The sequence below is a fragment of the Fringilla coelebs genome (assembly GCF_963513975.1).
Source record: "Fringilla coelebs genome assembly, chromosome: 1".
Classification (NCBI taxonomy): Eukaryota; Metazoa; Chordata; class Aves; order Passeriformes; family Fringillidae; genus Fringilla; species Fringilla coelebs.
In genome coordinates this window covers 66,817,140-66,832,410 of record NC_140028.1, presented here as the reverse complement: position 1 = coordinate 66,832,410, position 15,271 = coordinate 66,817,140, and the positions used below count along the sequence as shown (strand labels likewise).

The window sequence follows — 15,271 nt, the reverse complement described above, 5'->3', positions numbered from 1 at the left end:
TTCTCTTAAGATCTTATACTTAGCTACATGAGTGGCAGGGATTTCTGTAAGTTAATTATACATTCTATAGGAATATGCCCTTTTATTGAATTATCACTGCTGGACTAAATTGATAACAGATATTGAAGACCCTATGTCTCTATCATGAGGTGGTGACAATTAGCCCTTTAATCTTGTCTCAGGCAGTGAAAAAAACCCATGGTCGGCACAACAGACAGCAAGGGAGACAGTAATCATCTGCCTGCAGGCATAAATTTAGTGTAAACATCACATGCACATGAACTACAACAATCAACCATCTTTAAACACCTTAGGCTGATTAGGAGTACACTGATTATTGCCAAGCAAATTAGAAGACACAGAAAGCGCCCTACGGTGAGAGGCAGTACAAAAGAAAAGATAAAGCAACATTAAGATAGATGAATACTATACAGAGAAGACACAAAGTAAGCAGATACAAAAGATAAGTAAACCCTTTCCTAGAACTGCTCCTTTCCCAGCTTTCAAAATATCCTCTGAACCAAGGTGCTGTGGAATCCACCAAGGTACAGGTCCACAGAAAGAGCCCAGTAGATTGAGACAAGAGACTTCCAGATATTTGTAGAGTGACTTCATACAATGCAGGCTTTTGCTTCACAGAGAACCATGGGGAAGCAGAAGCGACTTAATCAACTCTCAGCCCAGAGCTCGAGGTGGTTATTCCCACAATTCTCTACCCTTGGTACCATTATTAAATCACACCCAAGTCTCAGGGCAGCAGGAACAAAGCAGGGCACTGGCATTTTAGCAGGACATAATGGAAACCCCTCTCAGAGGATGGCAGGTATCAAGAGCAGCTGTCTCCCAGCTGCAGCGTTCCCCACTCAACTCTGCCTTTCTTTGCCAGCTTCAAAGCACCAGAACACAGCATCTGCTACACACCAACACGCTTGGAGAGACCCATGAAAGCTTTCTGGCAGCAAATTAAAAACCTGTTTCTCTGACAGTAGGAAAACACCTAAGGGGGCAGACAAAATGACCACTCTTAATAAGAAAGCTCGAATCACCTGCTTGCAGTGCCCCCACATGCCTGAGATGTGTCAAATCCCCGTCAGCCATGTGCAGTTCCTACCTTGTAAACTCTTCGTGAAGGTTGTTCGGCTCTGAGGAGTAGTACTTAATGCGAAAATGCAGCGTGTACGGAGGTCCAACTGCACAGGCACAGATTTTAAATGGGGAAAAAAGGTTTATACTCATTGCAGTCCTGCTGAGGCAGAACAGTCACCGCACCACCCCACAACCCAAGAGACCCAAAATGAATTCCATTTTTCTGATTCGTCAAAGAAAATATTTCATGGGTTTTTTAAATTTAAAAATGCATGCAGTAAACAAAAAATATAGATGATTACCATACTTTTTGATACTCATTAATTCAAATTTATCAAGGCAATAGTCCATTTGGCAAACAAATTTTTGTCCAAAGAGGGGTGCCTCACAGCACACTGTGAATGACAGCAATTTCTAGGTATACTTCCTATTGCTGGGCCCAGGGGGAAATGGAAGGCAGAGGGAAGGAGAGGGTGATGCTCCTTCCAACCATGCAGAAACACTACTCCAAAAAACCCCTACCCAATAGATCAGCTTTCTATTAAAACACTTTAATTTGGAAAGGTAAGATAAATAGACTGAAAAGTGCCAGAGAAGACTCTGGAAGGCACCCACAATACAGAAAGCTAAAAAATTCCATGGGGTTACAAGAACAGAAGGTGAATGCTACATTGGCTTCCCATGTAACACAGATAATAAGAAGTTATCCAGCTACCATGAAACTGTGACCAATGCATCCTTATCTGCCTAACCCTCATCTTCTGACCAGCTGCCTGCTGATGTATTAATTGATAGAAAAATTACTTTTCCTCACTTTTTTAAGGTCTTCTGTAACACCACATCAACAAGCAAACATGTGCCTATTAATGATCCTTCCACTAAGTCATACACAGCTAATTAGAGCTTTGATTCTGTCTCTGTTACAGCTCCTGTAAGCCAGGTTATAGCACCCTGAGCTCACAGCTCGGCACCACTGGTGAGGTCTGCAAAGGTGAGATAATGACTTGGAAAAGACAGCAGTGAGCAACATCCATCAGGAAAGAGGAACTCTTCACAAATCATCTGTGAACTCAAGGTAAAGGAAAGTAACCTGTTGTGAGACAGACCTTTGCAACACCCAACTTAATTGCTTCCCTCTTCAGCATTCCTCAGAGCCAGCATTGGCCGAATTTTTAATACAGACCCTTCACACATGAAAAAGAGACAAAAAACTGCAACTAAATTGGCTGAAGGTGTTACAGAGCCACTGATTTTTCTAGGACAAGGCTATTAGAGAAAGTGCAGCTGCAAATCAGCTAGTTACCTAAGGTAAAGCAGTCTGTGATAAAAGGGAAGAGAAACCCAAACAGCAAAAACCTTATCCATAGCAGCTATCTTCAGCATGGATTCTAGCAGGCTGACACCCACACACCATGGGGTGACAGCAAACTATCCTGAAGGCCTTTGAAGAATTCCACTGTTTACAAAAATCATCTAGATACTTGGGTTCTCATAAAAAAAAAAGGCAAAGCACCACTGAAGCAATCAAGATCAATCTCTGTGAGGTCCTCCAAAGCAGTCAACAATTTTCTTGAAAAACACATTTTAATCTCACAGAAACATGGCCCATGGCTGTTGACAACTGCAGTGTTGTAACAAAACATGTTAATGCCAATGCTGTACTGTACCCAAGCCTGCAACTAGATTATCAAAAAATCCAGGAGCTACTTTCCTGCCTCAGACAATTTTCACAGAAACACAGTCTACCAACCCCTCCATCCAAAACTACCTTTGATGAAACAGCAGCTATTTCAAAACTACATTTGACAAAACAGCAGGTATTTCTGCTAGTTAAACTCCTAAAATAATAATCTGGAAAAAAATTAAAAATTAATCATTACACAACGAAGTCTTTTCCATTCAGTCTCTGAAAGAAATTGCAGGATATCTGTTCTGGATCAGAAGCAGTGACAGGAACAGCGATCTGTGTCCAGGCAACCCAATTTCACAGATCAGACTGAAATTACCTGGCAACCTACTCTGCCTCAGACAAACAGCACAGGTTTAACAAGGGCTTCTGAAGCCTGGCTACTGCTTAATAAGTGCTCTTGCCTTTAGACATAATATAGGCAGCCAATTACCCATTAAATTAAAACTATTTTCTAAGGAATATTTATTCCATTAAAGGCCATATTTAAACATTCTCTATCATGTTCTAATACACTAAATTCAAATTCTTTAGGAAGTAACAAAATAAAAAGGCAGAGACATAGTACTTACTTTTTATTTGCTTCTTAATGAATTTTGAATGGTCCAACCAGTGCTAAAAAAAGAAAATCCACACTTAGAAGCAGTTCCATTTCAAGATTTTGACTCCATAAACTGATTACAATAAAATTTACCAGATAAAATTCTCTTATAAGGGAATATTGCCATATTTATTTTCTAAACTTCTGCGTATTGGTCGAAGTGTTTATTGGCATATTTAATATAACTTCCATTCTTCCACATGGGAAAGCTTGATTTTTAATTCAATTTGATTCATCAAAATTGCCAGGGAAGCCACTCTTTCAAAGCAGAAACTTCAAAATGCAAGTCCCCAAAGCAGTGGTGTGTAAGGAAGGCAGCCTTTTGCTCCAAACCCCTGAGTTTCAGCCTCCTTTAACCCTCTGTTTGTTGGAGACCCTCCAGAGCCTGTACCATTCTGCCTTCTACTGCTCCAGAGCCAAGTTTTTCAAGGTAGGGATGGAGACTTAACCCCATGAAAAGCATTTGGGAAACACTGATGCATACCCCACCCCTTCCTTTTTAAACTAAGGCAGAAGATCTGGAATAGTGCAACAATGATGACAAAAACATATGATTCCCAGCAAAGTTTACACACTCTTGTCAGTACAAGTTTCATCTGCAGAAAGGCAGCAACAAACACAATCTGGTGTAAATTTAGCTTAAATCTTTGACAGTCTCTGCTCAATGTCCTACAGGAGGCTGCAATCTTATTTGAAGCAACTCCATGTAAATGCTTCTGTCATACAAAGTGGTAAGAGAGTTTTGGATTTCTTTGAAATAAGTGGTTTTCTATCTTTAAATATATTTTGAAATTATAAACTAGGTACTATGAAACAAAATCTTAGGAAAAAATTCCTCTTCCTTCTTTCTTATTAAAGCATTCATGTTTTCAGAAAAAGGATAATCTCTCAATGACTACTTATTGTTACACTACCACCATGCTCTATGGCTGAATAAATGTCCAAAATTATTTGTTGTCTAGTCAGTAAATAAATACCAGTATTACTATGTTCTAAACCAATGCAATATTTTTTCACAGGTATAGATGTATGTAGATCAAAAGTCTGACAGCTTACAACTCTTAAAAGTAAATAAATCTCACAAGAGGGAGAAAGAGAACTGGAACAATGATTCTGAAGGTGATTTTATTTGCAGGAGACTTGCAAGACTCCCTTAGATGAGGCTGCCAAGAAATCAATTCTTATAACCCCTAATCTGGAAAAAAATCTCTACCAGAATGTAAATAAAACACTACAGCAGCTCATATAAATACATTCCTTAGAGTTGCAAGGAATTTACTTTGTCTCCATTTTGCTCTCTTATGAAAAATTACAGCTTTGTGAAATCTCAAATTTTTGATAAGGAAAAAAATATCAACATTCAAACTTTGCCTTTTTTTTTTAACTGAAATTATATAAGTCTGTTACTTTCCTAGCTCCAGGGCAGATAAATTTTTTATTCTTCAAACACCTAGCTATGAAAGTGTCTTTCTATTCAATATTTATTTTGGCTAAGGAAAAGCCCCTCAAAGACAAATATAATTAATGCATTAAAAGAAAAGTTTAGCTTCATGTAAAAACAGCTATAATACGTGCCAAAAACTCCTGTTAGTACCATGTTCTGAAACAAGCACTGCACAACCTGAACTATAATAATTCCCAGTGAAAAAACAGCTGATAGTCCCTTTTCTTGGCATGTGGTCTTTAAGGCACATTAAAGCTCAAATAAGAGTAAGTTTCAAACTGATTATTTGCAAGTGCAAAAACTTCAAATAATGGCTAAAAAAATACCTAACAAGACTCCAGGAACTGCTTGTGCAGACCATGAAGTGAGACTGCAGCCTAGACAGGAAGCTATCATCACTCCCTGTACCTAAGCAGGCAGAGGCAGACGGCTCCAGGAGATAAAGCACAGCAAGCATTAAAGTCACCTCTCTTCAGAAGCAACAGTGAGCTGCTGTGTCACCCCCATCCTGCACTGCACATCCAGTGTGTGATGTGCCACCACACAGATCATAAATACAAAGACAGAGGTAGGGCATGGACTGACAGTATTATTGGCCCAGAGCTCCAAGGCCTGGAAGCTTTCATGCAGATTTATGAACCAGCTCCAATTTCAGAGTCAGATATTTTGTGCGATTTCTGTGAAAATCAGCTGAATTTCAACACTTCTTTGCCTCAGATAATGTCAGAGGGCTTCTTCACACTGTGTACCACACCAGCCTTCCAAATGTCCCTCTGAGCTGAAAAAAAAAATCAAAGCATTCTAGCTAAAGCCTAAAATAGGTTTGGGCTTGGCTACATACTGCTTGCTGACTCAATTACAGGGAAGTGAAAGCAATGAATTCTGAAGTCTCACTAGGAAGCTGAATAAAACCAGAGGAGCCTTGCTCTTCTCTCAGCATCTAAGACTGTATCTCTGCCTATCTTGTGCTCTGGCTAAATGACCATACATAATTTCAGGATCTGGACTCACCAAAGAAACTTAATTACGGATCTCACAGTGTAGGACCAGGACTGACCAGACTCATTTCAACAATACCCTGCCATAATCCCCATATCCTGTTCAGACTTGGAAATATCAGTGCAGAACAAGGAGGAGGAAAGGGATTAATTGCTTTAGGACTGTGTTATGATAGGAAGACAGTGTCCTGTCTTCCCACAGTAAAGGAAGAAAACCCCAAACCTGATCCAACTGCACGTAATCAGAATTCTATGATTGTGCTAGGACATAACTAGTTCAGCTGGAAGGGACCTACAATGACCATCTAGTCCCACTGCCTGACCACTTCAAGTTAAAGGCATTGTCCAAACATCTCTTAAGACTGACAGGCTTGGGACATCAATTACCTCTCCAGGAAATCTGTTCCGGTGTTTGACAACCCTCTTGGTAAAGAAATGCTCCCCAATGTCCAGTCTGAACCTCTTGTGATCCAGCTTTGAACCATTCCCATGCATCCTTTCCATGGATACCAGGGAGGAGAGCTCAGCACCCCCCTCTCCACTTCCCATCATCAGGTGCAGAGAACACCGTGGTCCCTCTAATTTTGTGAGGTAAACTGGAAGGTCAAACACTAGATTAACTCCCATTTATTCCTCTTTAATGTCAGCAAAATTTCTTTGCTCTATCAAATGAATAATGCTTCCTATGGTATTAACTGACATAACATAGTAGCCATTGACTGGGTTCATGTCTTGAAAACAAACACCAAACAATTTCACATGAAAGAAGCTCCATTTTAAAAAAATTATTTCTTAAAATACTGGAAGCATGTATTTATCTCGGCACGGTCTCCTGTTGATCACTCACTTAATCGAAGTGAAGAGGAAAAAATAAGTAGCTCAGCATTTCCTAATGGTAGTAGCCAGTATTTTCTCAAAATAGATATACAGCATGGGAAGGATATATTTGTGTTGAGATACAGCAGCTATACTACAGCTGCTAAAGCAGTCAGCTTATGAGGACCATGTGAGTGCCAAATGAAGACTGAAAGGAGGATTTCCACAACCTGACACAATCCCATCACACACCTGAGCTTGTAAATTCCACCACCTCTGTACCTGCTTCCTAAAAGAATGAAAATTCCATGTCTTGATTTATACAGCCCTCAAAGGTGACTTGAAAAGGAAAAAAAATTACATTTAACCCTTTTTTGTTGGCTTTCTTTGCTAGTTTAAAATGCATGAAGAACATCTTGAATAGACTGTTCTCCCTCATGCTTATTTATATATTTAACTATCAGTAAGAGGAAGCCCATTTTTACTGATAGCTTTATTTGTCCTCTGAAAAGTATCGGTTGAAATCTTTCTCAAGTCATTCCTGGAGGTAGAAGAGAGAGAATCATGCTCAATGATCAAGTTCAGAAAAGAAGGTGTGCTAAACAAAACCCTTTAAAACCAAAAGTCAATTATCCCTTCAACTGTCTTCTTGCTTTCTGGTTTCCAAGGCACCTGAATCCTACCAAGCTGCCTGCCATTACTCACACAACCTTCTAAAGCAGAGGAGTTAAAAATGTATGCATCACATGGAGGAAAGAAACATCAAAAAATCAAGCCAATAAAAATTCTACCCACCAAACCACAGTTTGGGGATTTCTCTACATTTACAGATTGAAAAGGGAGCAAAGGAGCAAAAACCCTCTTTTCTTTTGCACGTCACCTTTCAACATTATTATGATAATAACAGAATACCAAATGAGAACTGGGGTCATGTAGAAACTCAGGGAGTACACAAACGTGCACTCAGAAGCAGGATAATCTCCCAGGAGTTCACAGTGTAAAACAATGAGGTATTGTTCTCATGTTTCTCTGATCCCTCCTACGAAGTTGTGCTCCTCTTGAAAAGGAAGGCTCACCTGACTGGTGACTTCAGCTGCCTACTGAAAGGCTGTAGAGAAGATGATCGACACCTCTCAGAGGATTCCACGGCAGAAGGATGAGTGGCACCAGACTCAGGAGAAATCCCAGCTAGACAAAGACTGTCTCCATGAGGCTGTTCAGACAAAGCACAGGTGCCCAGAGGGACTGTGGAGCCACCATCCTTGAGGATATCCAACACGACTGCACAAAGCCCCAGGAAACGAGATACAACTGAAGCTAATGAGGAGCTTGGATAGAGACACCCCTTTCAAAAGACGAGACCTGCAGGCATTTTTCAGGATGCTGCTCTACAATCTCACCTACCCAACTTGAAAGAAAAAAAGGAATGAACTTCTACTCAAACAGCATTCACATTATAAAATGAAGCTGGGATTAAAGAGGTGAAAAATTTGCATTTGGGCTCAGATGAGACCAACTTTTCACAAAATAGTGGCAGGATCTTAGAGGGCTTTCAGTCTCAGCTGGCCAGTTTTGATTTAGACCCTCTTTGAACACTGCTGTCAGCATCTCGTTGAACAGGGCCCCAGCACAGTGGTACAGAACCACATCAACACCACTGGAGGACCAACGTGACCCAGGTGCAAAGTTCTGTCAGTATTCTAAGTTGTCCCTGGCCTGAACAAGGCAGACCAGTTGCCCTCCAGCAGCTCCCTTCCACTGACACCATTCTGCAGCTCCCATGCCAAGTTCTCTCTAGCCCTGTGAAGGAGGGATGCCACCTTCCACAAGTCAGACACAGTGGGACAGCGCGGGCAATGCAAGGCGCAAGCAGAGCTGTCCAGCAGCAGGAGAGATGGAGCTGTGATAAAGCTCCAGCTTGTGATCTTGGGAAGTACAAAGCCACAGATGCTAATTCCAGGGCCATGAGGGCACTGGTAGGCCTTAATGGATCTTTACCAGCCCTGAGACCTCCACATATTGTGTGGCATTCATGGAAGCCTGGCTGTCCCAGTCTGAGTCAGCACAGAGCCATCTCAGAAGCATCCTGATAAATGATGTGGTTTAACTGCAGACCAGATAAACTAACAAACCAGATAAAATAATAGAGAGATGCAAGGACATCCTTCAAGACCATTAGCCTATCCTAATTCATATCCATGTGATAACCAAACAATATTTTGCTCTGCAGACTTGACAGAAGTAAAACACAGAATTATATAAAAATGATATAAAAAACTTTTCTGATCTAGTATATTTCTCATTAGTTTTACTTTACAGACAATGAAAGCCGATACCACTCCAGATCAATTCTAACAATTTACTTTTAATTTTGATGCCTATGTCCAAACATTCAAAAATAAACTGAATGTATTTGTAACAAGTAGGCAACAAACCTGACTATATCGCTGGAAGAAAACTGAGAAATCACTTCAGCTTATACTCCAACCACACACAAAGACAAAAGAAACCAGCACAGATTGTTTGCTGTCCCAGAGAGAATTCTTTACACTATCACTGACAGCACACCAACCACCTGCCCTGTACGCCTGCTTCTCAAGTCTGTGTCAGAAAAGCGTCCTCCCAAAACAGCAGGTGCTATGGAAGACTAAAGACTGGAATTTGTTAGTGTTTTGCAGTCTTCCACCAAGTGTTCACAAACCACAATACAGACTTGGACAGCAACAGATGGAAATGTTCCACATCCATCAGGTGTTCTGCATTGCTGTGGAGTCAGCCTCACTGCCTTTGTCCAGTTACTGAACTGGCATTCCTATCACTGCCACTATCAGAAACTGAAGCACTGAGAGCTACAGGATGTTCTACAGCTTTTGGGACCCTCCATCTGTGACTGGTATTTTTTGCTCTTGGCTACAATCCACAGACACACGTCCTGCAACCACCACAGTCCCAAAGTGCTCATCATCCAGGGGAACAAGAGAGATTCAGGGAGGGCAAACTGAGTCACAAAGGAGTGTCACAGCTCATTCATGGGGAAAATAGTTTGTTTCTACCAGTAGCAGAAAAGGCTACAGCAATATCAAAATATTTACCATTCTCCCTTCTTTCCCACATCCAGTATATTGAAAAAAAGGCTTTTCCCTATTTTCTTCTGCTTCATGAATACTTGTTAAAGTATTAAGTAGTACAAAGGAAAAAGACTCCCAGATTTCACACTATGAGGCTAATTGACTGGTTTGAACTGCTCATTTTTCCCCAACCCTCACATCTTAAGAAGTCATGACAGTAATATCAAAAGCAGCAGCTGAAATAACCAAATCAAGGAGCCCTTAGAAGAAAATTCAGATAGATACAGCAGAGACAGTCATAATGAACCAAGGCCCTACAAGCCCCTGACCCAGTACCTGCTGAAACACCCAGGAATCTGGTCCTTGATGTGTAGAGGAAACAAAGGTACTTACATTATTTCTTGTTCAGCTTGCTTCCTACCTGCCCCCAGCACTGTCAATATCCTTTGTCATGAGTCATACACAGCCCTGACACTCTCAGAAAAACCTGGCCAGAAGGCACCCTTTCATAGAGGTGAGGATCTCAGTGTCAGAATCAGTGCATCCTGACACACTGCTGCTGGTCAGGCCCACTCTGGGCAATACAGTTTTGGCCAATTTTTTTCCCTCTTGCTTTTTTTTTACTTGGAGCAATTGCTTTCATGAAAGCCTATTCCACTTGTATACAACCTTCTCCATGTCCTCCCTCCACTGTCCTCTCACTCCTTGCATCAAAACCCAATTTAGAAATTGGTCAATACTGAGAAGTTCAGGTGCAGACATGGTTTAGCAGGACAATTCACTGCAGGTTGGTCCTGGTATTCATCTTCCCAGGGAATTCTGGTCCCCACCATAGCCATGGGCAGCACCTGCAGGAGGCACAGGGTGTCCTCACTCATCATTCTTGCTGTACACACAGAGTAAATCCAGTGCCTCCCCACGTGCCAGATACACTGGCTGCAATCACACATCCTCAAAAGGTTCAACTGGCTGCAGAGCAAAGCTGGGAAAGGCTGTTCCATACAGACCTTCTTTAATCTAAGGGGTCTTTGTGACATTAGAGATCAGACATAAAGGACTTAAATGACTTAGAGGATCATTGAAAGAGACACATGTGAGAAAAGGGGCATTTTAATTCTTTTGCTTCCATCCATTCCCAGGGATGACAGCAGCTCAGTTGCACAAACTAAAAAAAAAAATAGAGAATTCAAAGACTTATCTTAAAAATCCTTCCCTTTCAATTACTCTGCAATTGTTCTTGTCAACAGAAACAAAATTATGATGGAAGCAAGCAAATTCCAAGCTAATAAACATGGGCAATCCTTCAGTTATAAATTCTTAATTAAAAACACAGGAGGGGCTGGGAGGGTATCCATGTTTTGGCATCACAGGACAGAAAACTGGAACAAAGAATGCAACTGTAGAAATGGAGATATCTAAATCTTGAGAGACCCTATAAATATAGAGTTCACAAGGAGCTGTTAACCACAGAAAGCCTTTTTTTATTAAGCTGATTTAGAATTAGAGAAAGAAAGAACACTCTTGGATTGAAAATGAATAAACATCAGCTACCAATGGCTGAAAATTAGTGTCAAAACCCCAAACCAACCATTGAAAACGTTGCACACAACCAGTTCCTACAAAGATCAGTGAAATACTTCCTTGTGGCAACAGAGCTTCAATAGCTCCCAAGATTTTACTATTGCTATTTCCAACCTCAGCTGAAGTTTTCAAGGCCTCCTGCTTTGCTAGAAAACACAGGCTGTAGTAAAAGTAACTGAAAACCCAATAAGCTTTGCATTTTCTCTAAACCACTGCAGAGACCTCCTACATCAGAGTCACACCCTTCGATCACCCCAAGCACTACATCTCTGTCGAAGCTCTGTAACAGCTAGAATAGGAAATTGTTTTCTTGAATTGGAATATTTCTACTTCTAGAGTTAATAGCAAGTAACTCAAAATACAACAGCACACTAAGATTAGTTTCAGAATAAACTATTAGATTATTATCTACATCCTTCTATCCTTCTGCATCCATCTGATGGATATCTTCAAAGAGCACAAGATACAAACTAATGCAGAGTTCACTGAATAGGCATTACAGTATTTTCTGCATTACTGCTGACATCTTGCCTTTTACAGCTTTATGCTGGGGGTTTGTATTAAAAATAAGCTGTTCAAACAATTAAAGATTTTCCTCTAACAAAGCAGATAAACTCTAATCACGATTTTGTTTTCTAAATCACAGCTATCAACACTGCTTGTCCCAAGTCTTTGGGAAAGTTACAGGACTGCAGGAAACAGTGCACTCAAAAGCTGCTGGCCTTGGAGCACACAGAAGCAATCTCCACTACTCAAAGACTATTTTGTGCTCTCTTACTTGTAATGGTGGCTTAAAGATGTTTAGCCCTTAACAATACATACTAAAGACAAAGGCTTAGAGCCTCAAAGGGGTTTACACAATTTTAATCTCTCAGTCCCCCACTTGGCATTGTGTGTCTGGGCTGGCACCAAGCAGAAGCCCATGGAAGATAGGCATTAATTGCTGGGCAAACAAAAGGAGCAGGTCATAGGTTCTAAACAGATGAAGGAAGGCTCTTAATGCATGGAACCTTTTGGCACAGGGTGCTGGACAAGATAAAACCTTGTGCCTTGAAGTTCTCTAAGCCCTACTCTGTGCCCAGCTTAAGCCAGACCAAAAAACACAAGAGCCAAGTAAGAGCTTTTGGCCTTGCACTTCAGGGAAGGTAAAAAACTTTGCCCTCAACACTCCTCTTAATTCAGGCAACTACAACCCTACCACCAAAGCCCTGCAACCAGAGTTGGCTTTTTTTAGACCCCTCAAGCAGCTGTTCACAGCCCTCATCCCACCTGCAACTGTAGATGCATCATATACTTCTCTCCTTAAAAGAACAAAGAAACAGCAAACAAACAAAGCTGAAACACTTGAATGTATTGCCCATTTTGCCCTCAACACCAGCGAGAGAGCTACATACAGAAGACCCAGCTACTCACATCTGCATCTTTCTTACCAGTCAAAAGAGCCCTTCAGGTTTGCAAACATACAAGAAAATGAGTCTTCCCAGCTTCCTCAGCCCAGCTTTTGGCTGATCTGCCCTCATTCTTGCTGAGAAAGGATATTTCACTCTCCCTTTCTGCTTCCCTTCTTTCAAAACACGGAGCTCCTTGCTAGGTAACTATTCTTAGCTATCAGATTCCCAGTTGGATGGTTTGACAATCAGTGACAATATAATGTGTTTTTCCCATTGTAAGCAGGCTCTGCTCTATTAGCTGTGTCCTTATAATCAGATCCATCATAAAAGCACACACAATTAATGTATTTAGAAATTTTATCAGGCACACACTAAACCACCTAAAAATCCCATCATGGACATACTTCATTCAAAACATCAGTTTTCAGTGATATTAACCTAAATTAATTTAGACATCAGGATAATATTAAAATAGATTAATACTGCTTCTTCCCAAACCCACAGATTCTCTTCTTCCAGTATCAAGTCCTTAGTACAGTACCTGGGGAGGTTTCCTGTTTGTTGTTTACAGTGACTGGTGAAACACATGATAATGCAGCTGATCCATCTTTGACCCAAGCTCATTAGAGAATAAAGCTGAGAATTCTGGGATGATAAACTCAGAACCTACCCTTCCCCAGGATGTCAATAATGCAGCGACATTTTCCCATTATTTTATTACATTATCCCAGAGAAGACATCTTCTGTTGCTTCATGGAAAAAACGCTTATGAACTGACCAGAGAGCACTAAAAGAAACACTTATTTTCCAAATATGCATATTTTCTATTCACAGTGCTGGTTTTTGTCAAACTTCCTGCTCACACAGAGTGAGCAAAGGAAAAGATTAAATATATGTCAATATAGTGTAAATACAATGCTGTAGTCTTTTAACTCTATCCTATTAATATATCTATTTTGATCTGTAAATATTTTTTTTAGATTTATTTATTTCACCAGCAGATACTGGAGGTCCTTATATAAGGAAGAGGAGGAGAATTTTTAATTAAAACATTTTGCTCTTGCAAATGAACCTAAACCATCAAAGCAACACAATGTGTGCACAGAAGAGCAGAGAGAGAAAATTTACAAGAAATCCTTGTCTGCAAAACATTTTGAATACTATGAGTCTAGTAACCATAAAGCACATTTTTCTTTACCAAAGGTCATTGTTGTTTTAACTTGTGTGCAATCAAGTCACATGCATGCCATGTAAATGACACAGGACTCATTCAGAGGATGTAGCTTTATGTGCAAGACCCAAAGATGGCATCACTTGTTTCAGCCCCCAGGGCTGACATCTCTCCATGGAACTGCACCAGCAATAAAGTAATAGGCAACAGGAACTACCACAAAACATATAAACCAGCTTAAGTTGTACTCACTGTAATTTGGGAAGCATCCATGAATTGCAGGCCAAAGTAATCCGTTTCTACAAGGTCCAAATGATACACAATCTGGTCAAACAAATCCTGTCCCTTTGCATTTTTCTGTAACAGAAGAGAAAATGCTTTTTTAAAAACTGGTCAGTGTGGGTTTGTTTGGGTGCATTTCTTTTCAAGTTCAAACGTGAGAAGATATACACAAAGGAAAATAATATCAAAAGAGCAATTCTATGTAGTCTGAAGAATTGCATTGACATTTCTCTTTGTTTTCCTCAGGAAACAGAGTCACATGCCATTCTTGTCTGCACCTATTCCAACAGCATCAGATTTCACTCTCAAAGCAAGCTTTCAAAGTTCATCATAATTAAAAATGTACAAGAGAAAGGAAAGGGTTATGCCCTACAAGTGTCCTAAGCCCAGAGCCATCATTTTATACCCGAGGAAGTCAGATCCTCCAGGAAAAGCTTGATTAACATACACTGCCTGAAATCTGCTGGCTATCAACAGCAACTGCAGTCATGCAGTGCCACACCACCACTGAAGCTGCAAAATAAATTCTGGACAGCCTGAACACTCAAAGAGCACTGTGAAGAAAATTAATGGGATTTGATAATATTCCATTTATGTTGCCAATTGCCATAACATTTACAGCCTTTAAATGAAGAAACAAGGGCCAAAAAAGATGCAAATCTTACTTGGCATGCCATCTGAAACATGCAGCCATGGAAATAAAAGTTAACAACTAAAACCCCAACTATGGCCTCCAGGTGAGGGTAGAAAACTTAGCAGATCTTAAAGGCAGGCTGCATTGGCCTGGGTACTTGTTTTGAGGTTAAGGCAAGAATTTACATACTCAATCCTCAACACTAGAAAACCAAAGTTTGAAGATTATAGGTGGGCTGAAGAAAAAGGCAATAACAAACCAATTTTCCATGCATGTTGAGTTACTTGGGGAGCAAGTTTTCAAGTTCTTGAGCAAAATCACCCCTTGGCCAAAAATACATGAGACTATGATAAATCTGAGTAAGAGACTGAAGCTACAGCTGTACTTTATACAGGGAAGTACAGACCAGGATCCACTTTTGTGACTGCTGTCCCTCCTACGACTTTAAGGATTTTTTTTTTCATTTTTTAAAACAAACATCGTAGGCATTTCCACTTTACCCCAAAATGTAG

General features: G+C 40.4%; 1 protein-coding gene across 1 annotated transcript in view; it reads right to left on the bottom strand.

The window, feature by feature from the left end:
* EPB41L4B (erythrocyte membrane protein band 4.1 like 4B) overlaps nt 1-15,271 on the bottom strand; it is a gene marked incomplete at its 5' end in the record, with an annotated part of 82,396 nt that overhangs the window by 17,193 nt on the left and 49,932 nt on the right. The window contains 3 exons of the mRNA XM_084216250.1: nt 1,112-1,190; nt 3,346-3,388; nt 14,096-14,200. Coding sequence (XP_084072376.1) covers nt 1,112-1,190; nt 3,346-3,388; nt 14,096-14,200 — 227 coding nt within the window. The remainder of the gene's footprint in view (nt 1-1,111; nt 1,191-3,345; nt 3,389-14,095; nt 14,201-15,271) is intronic.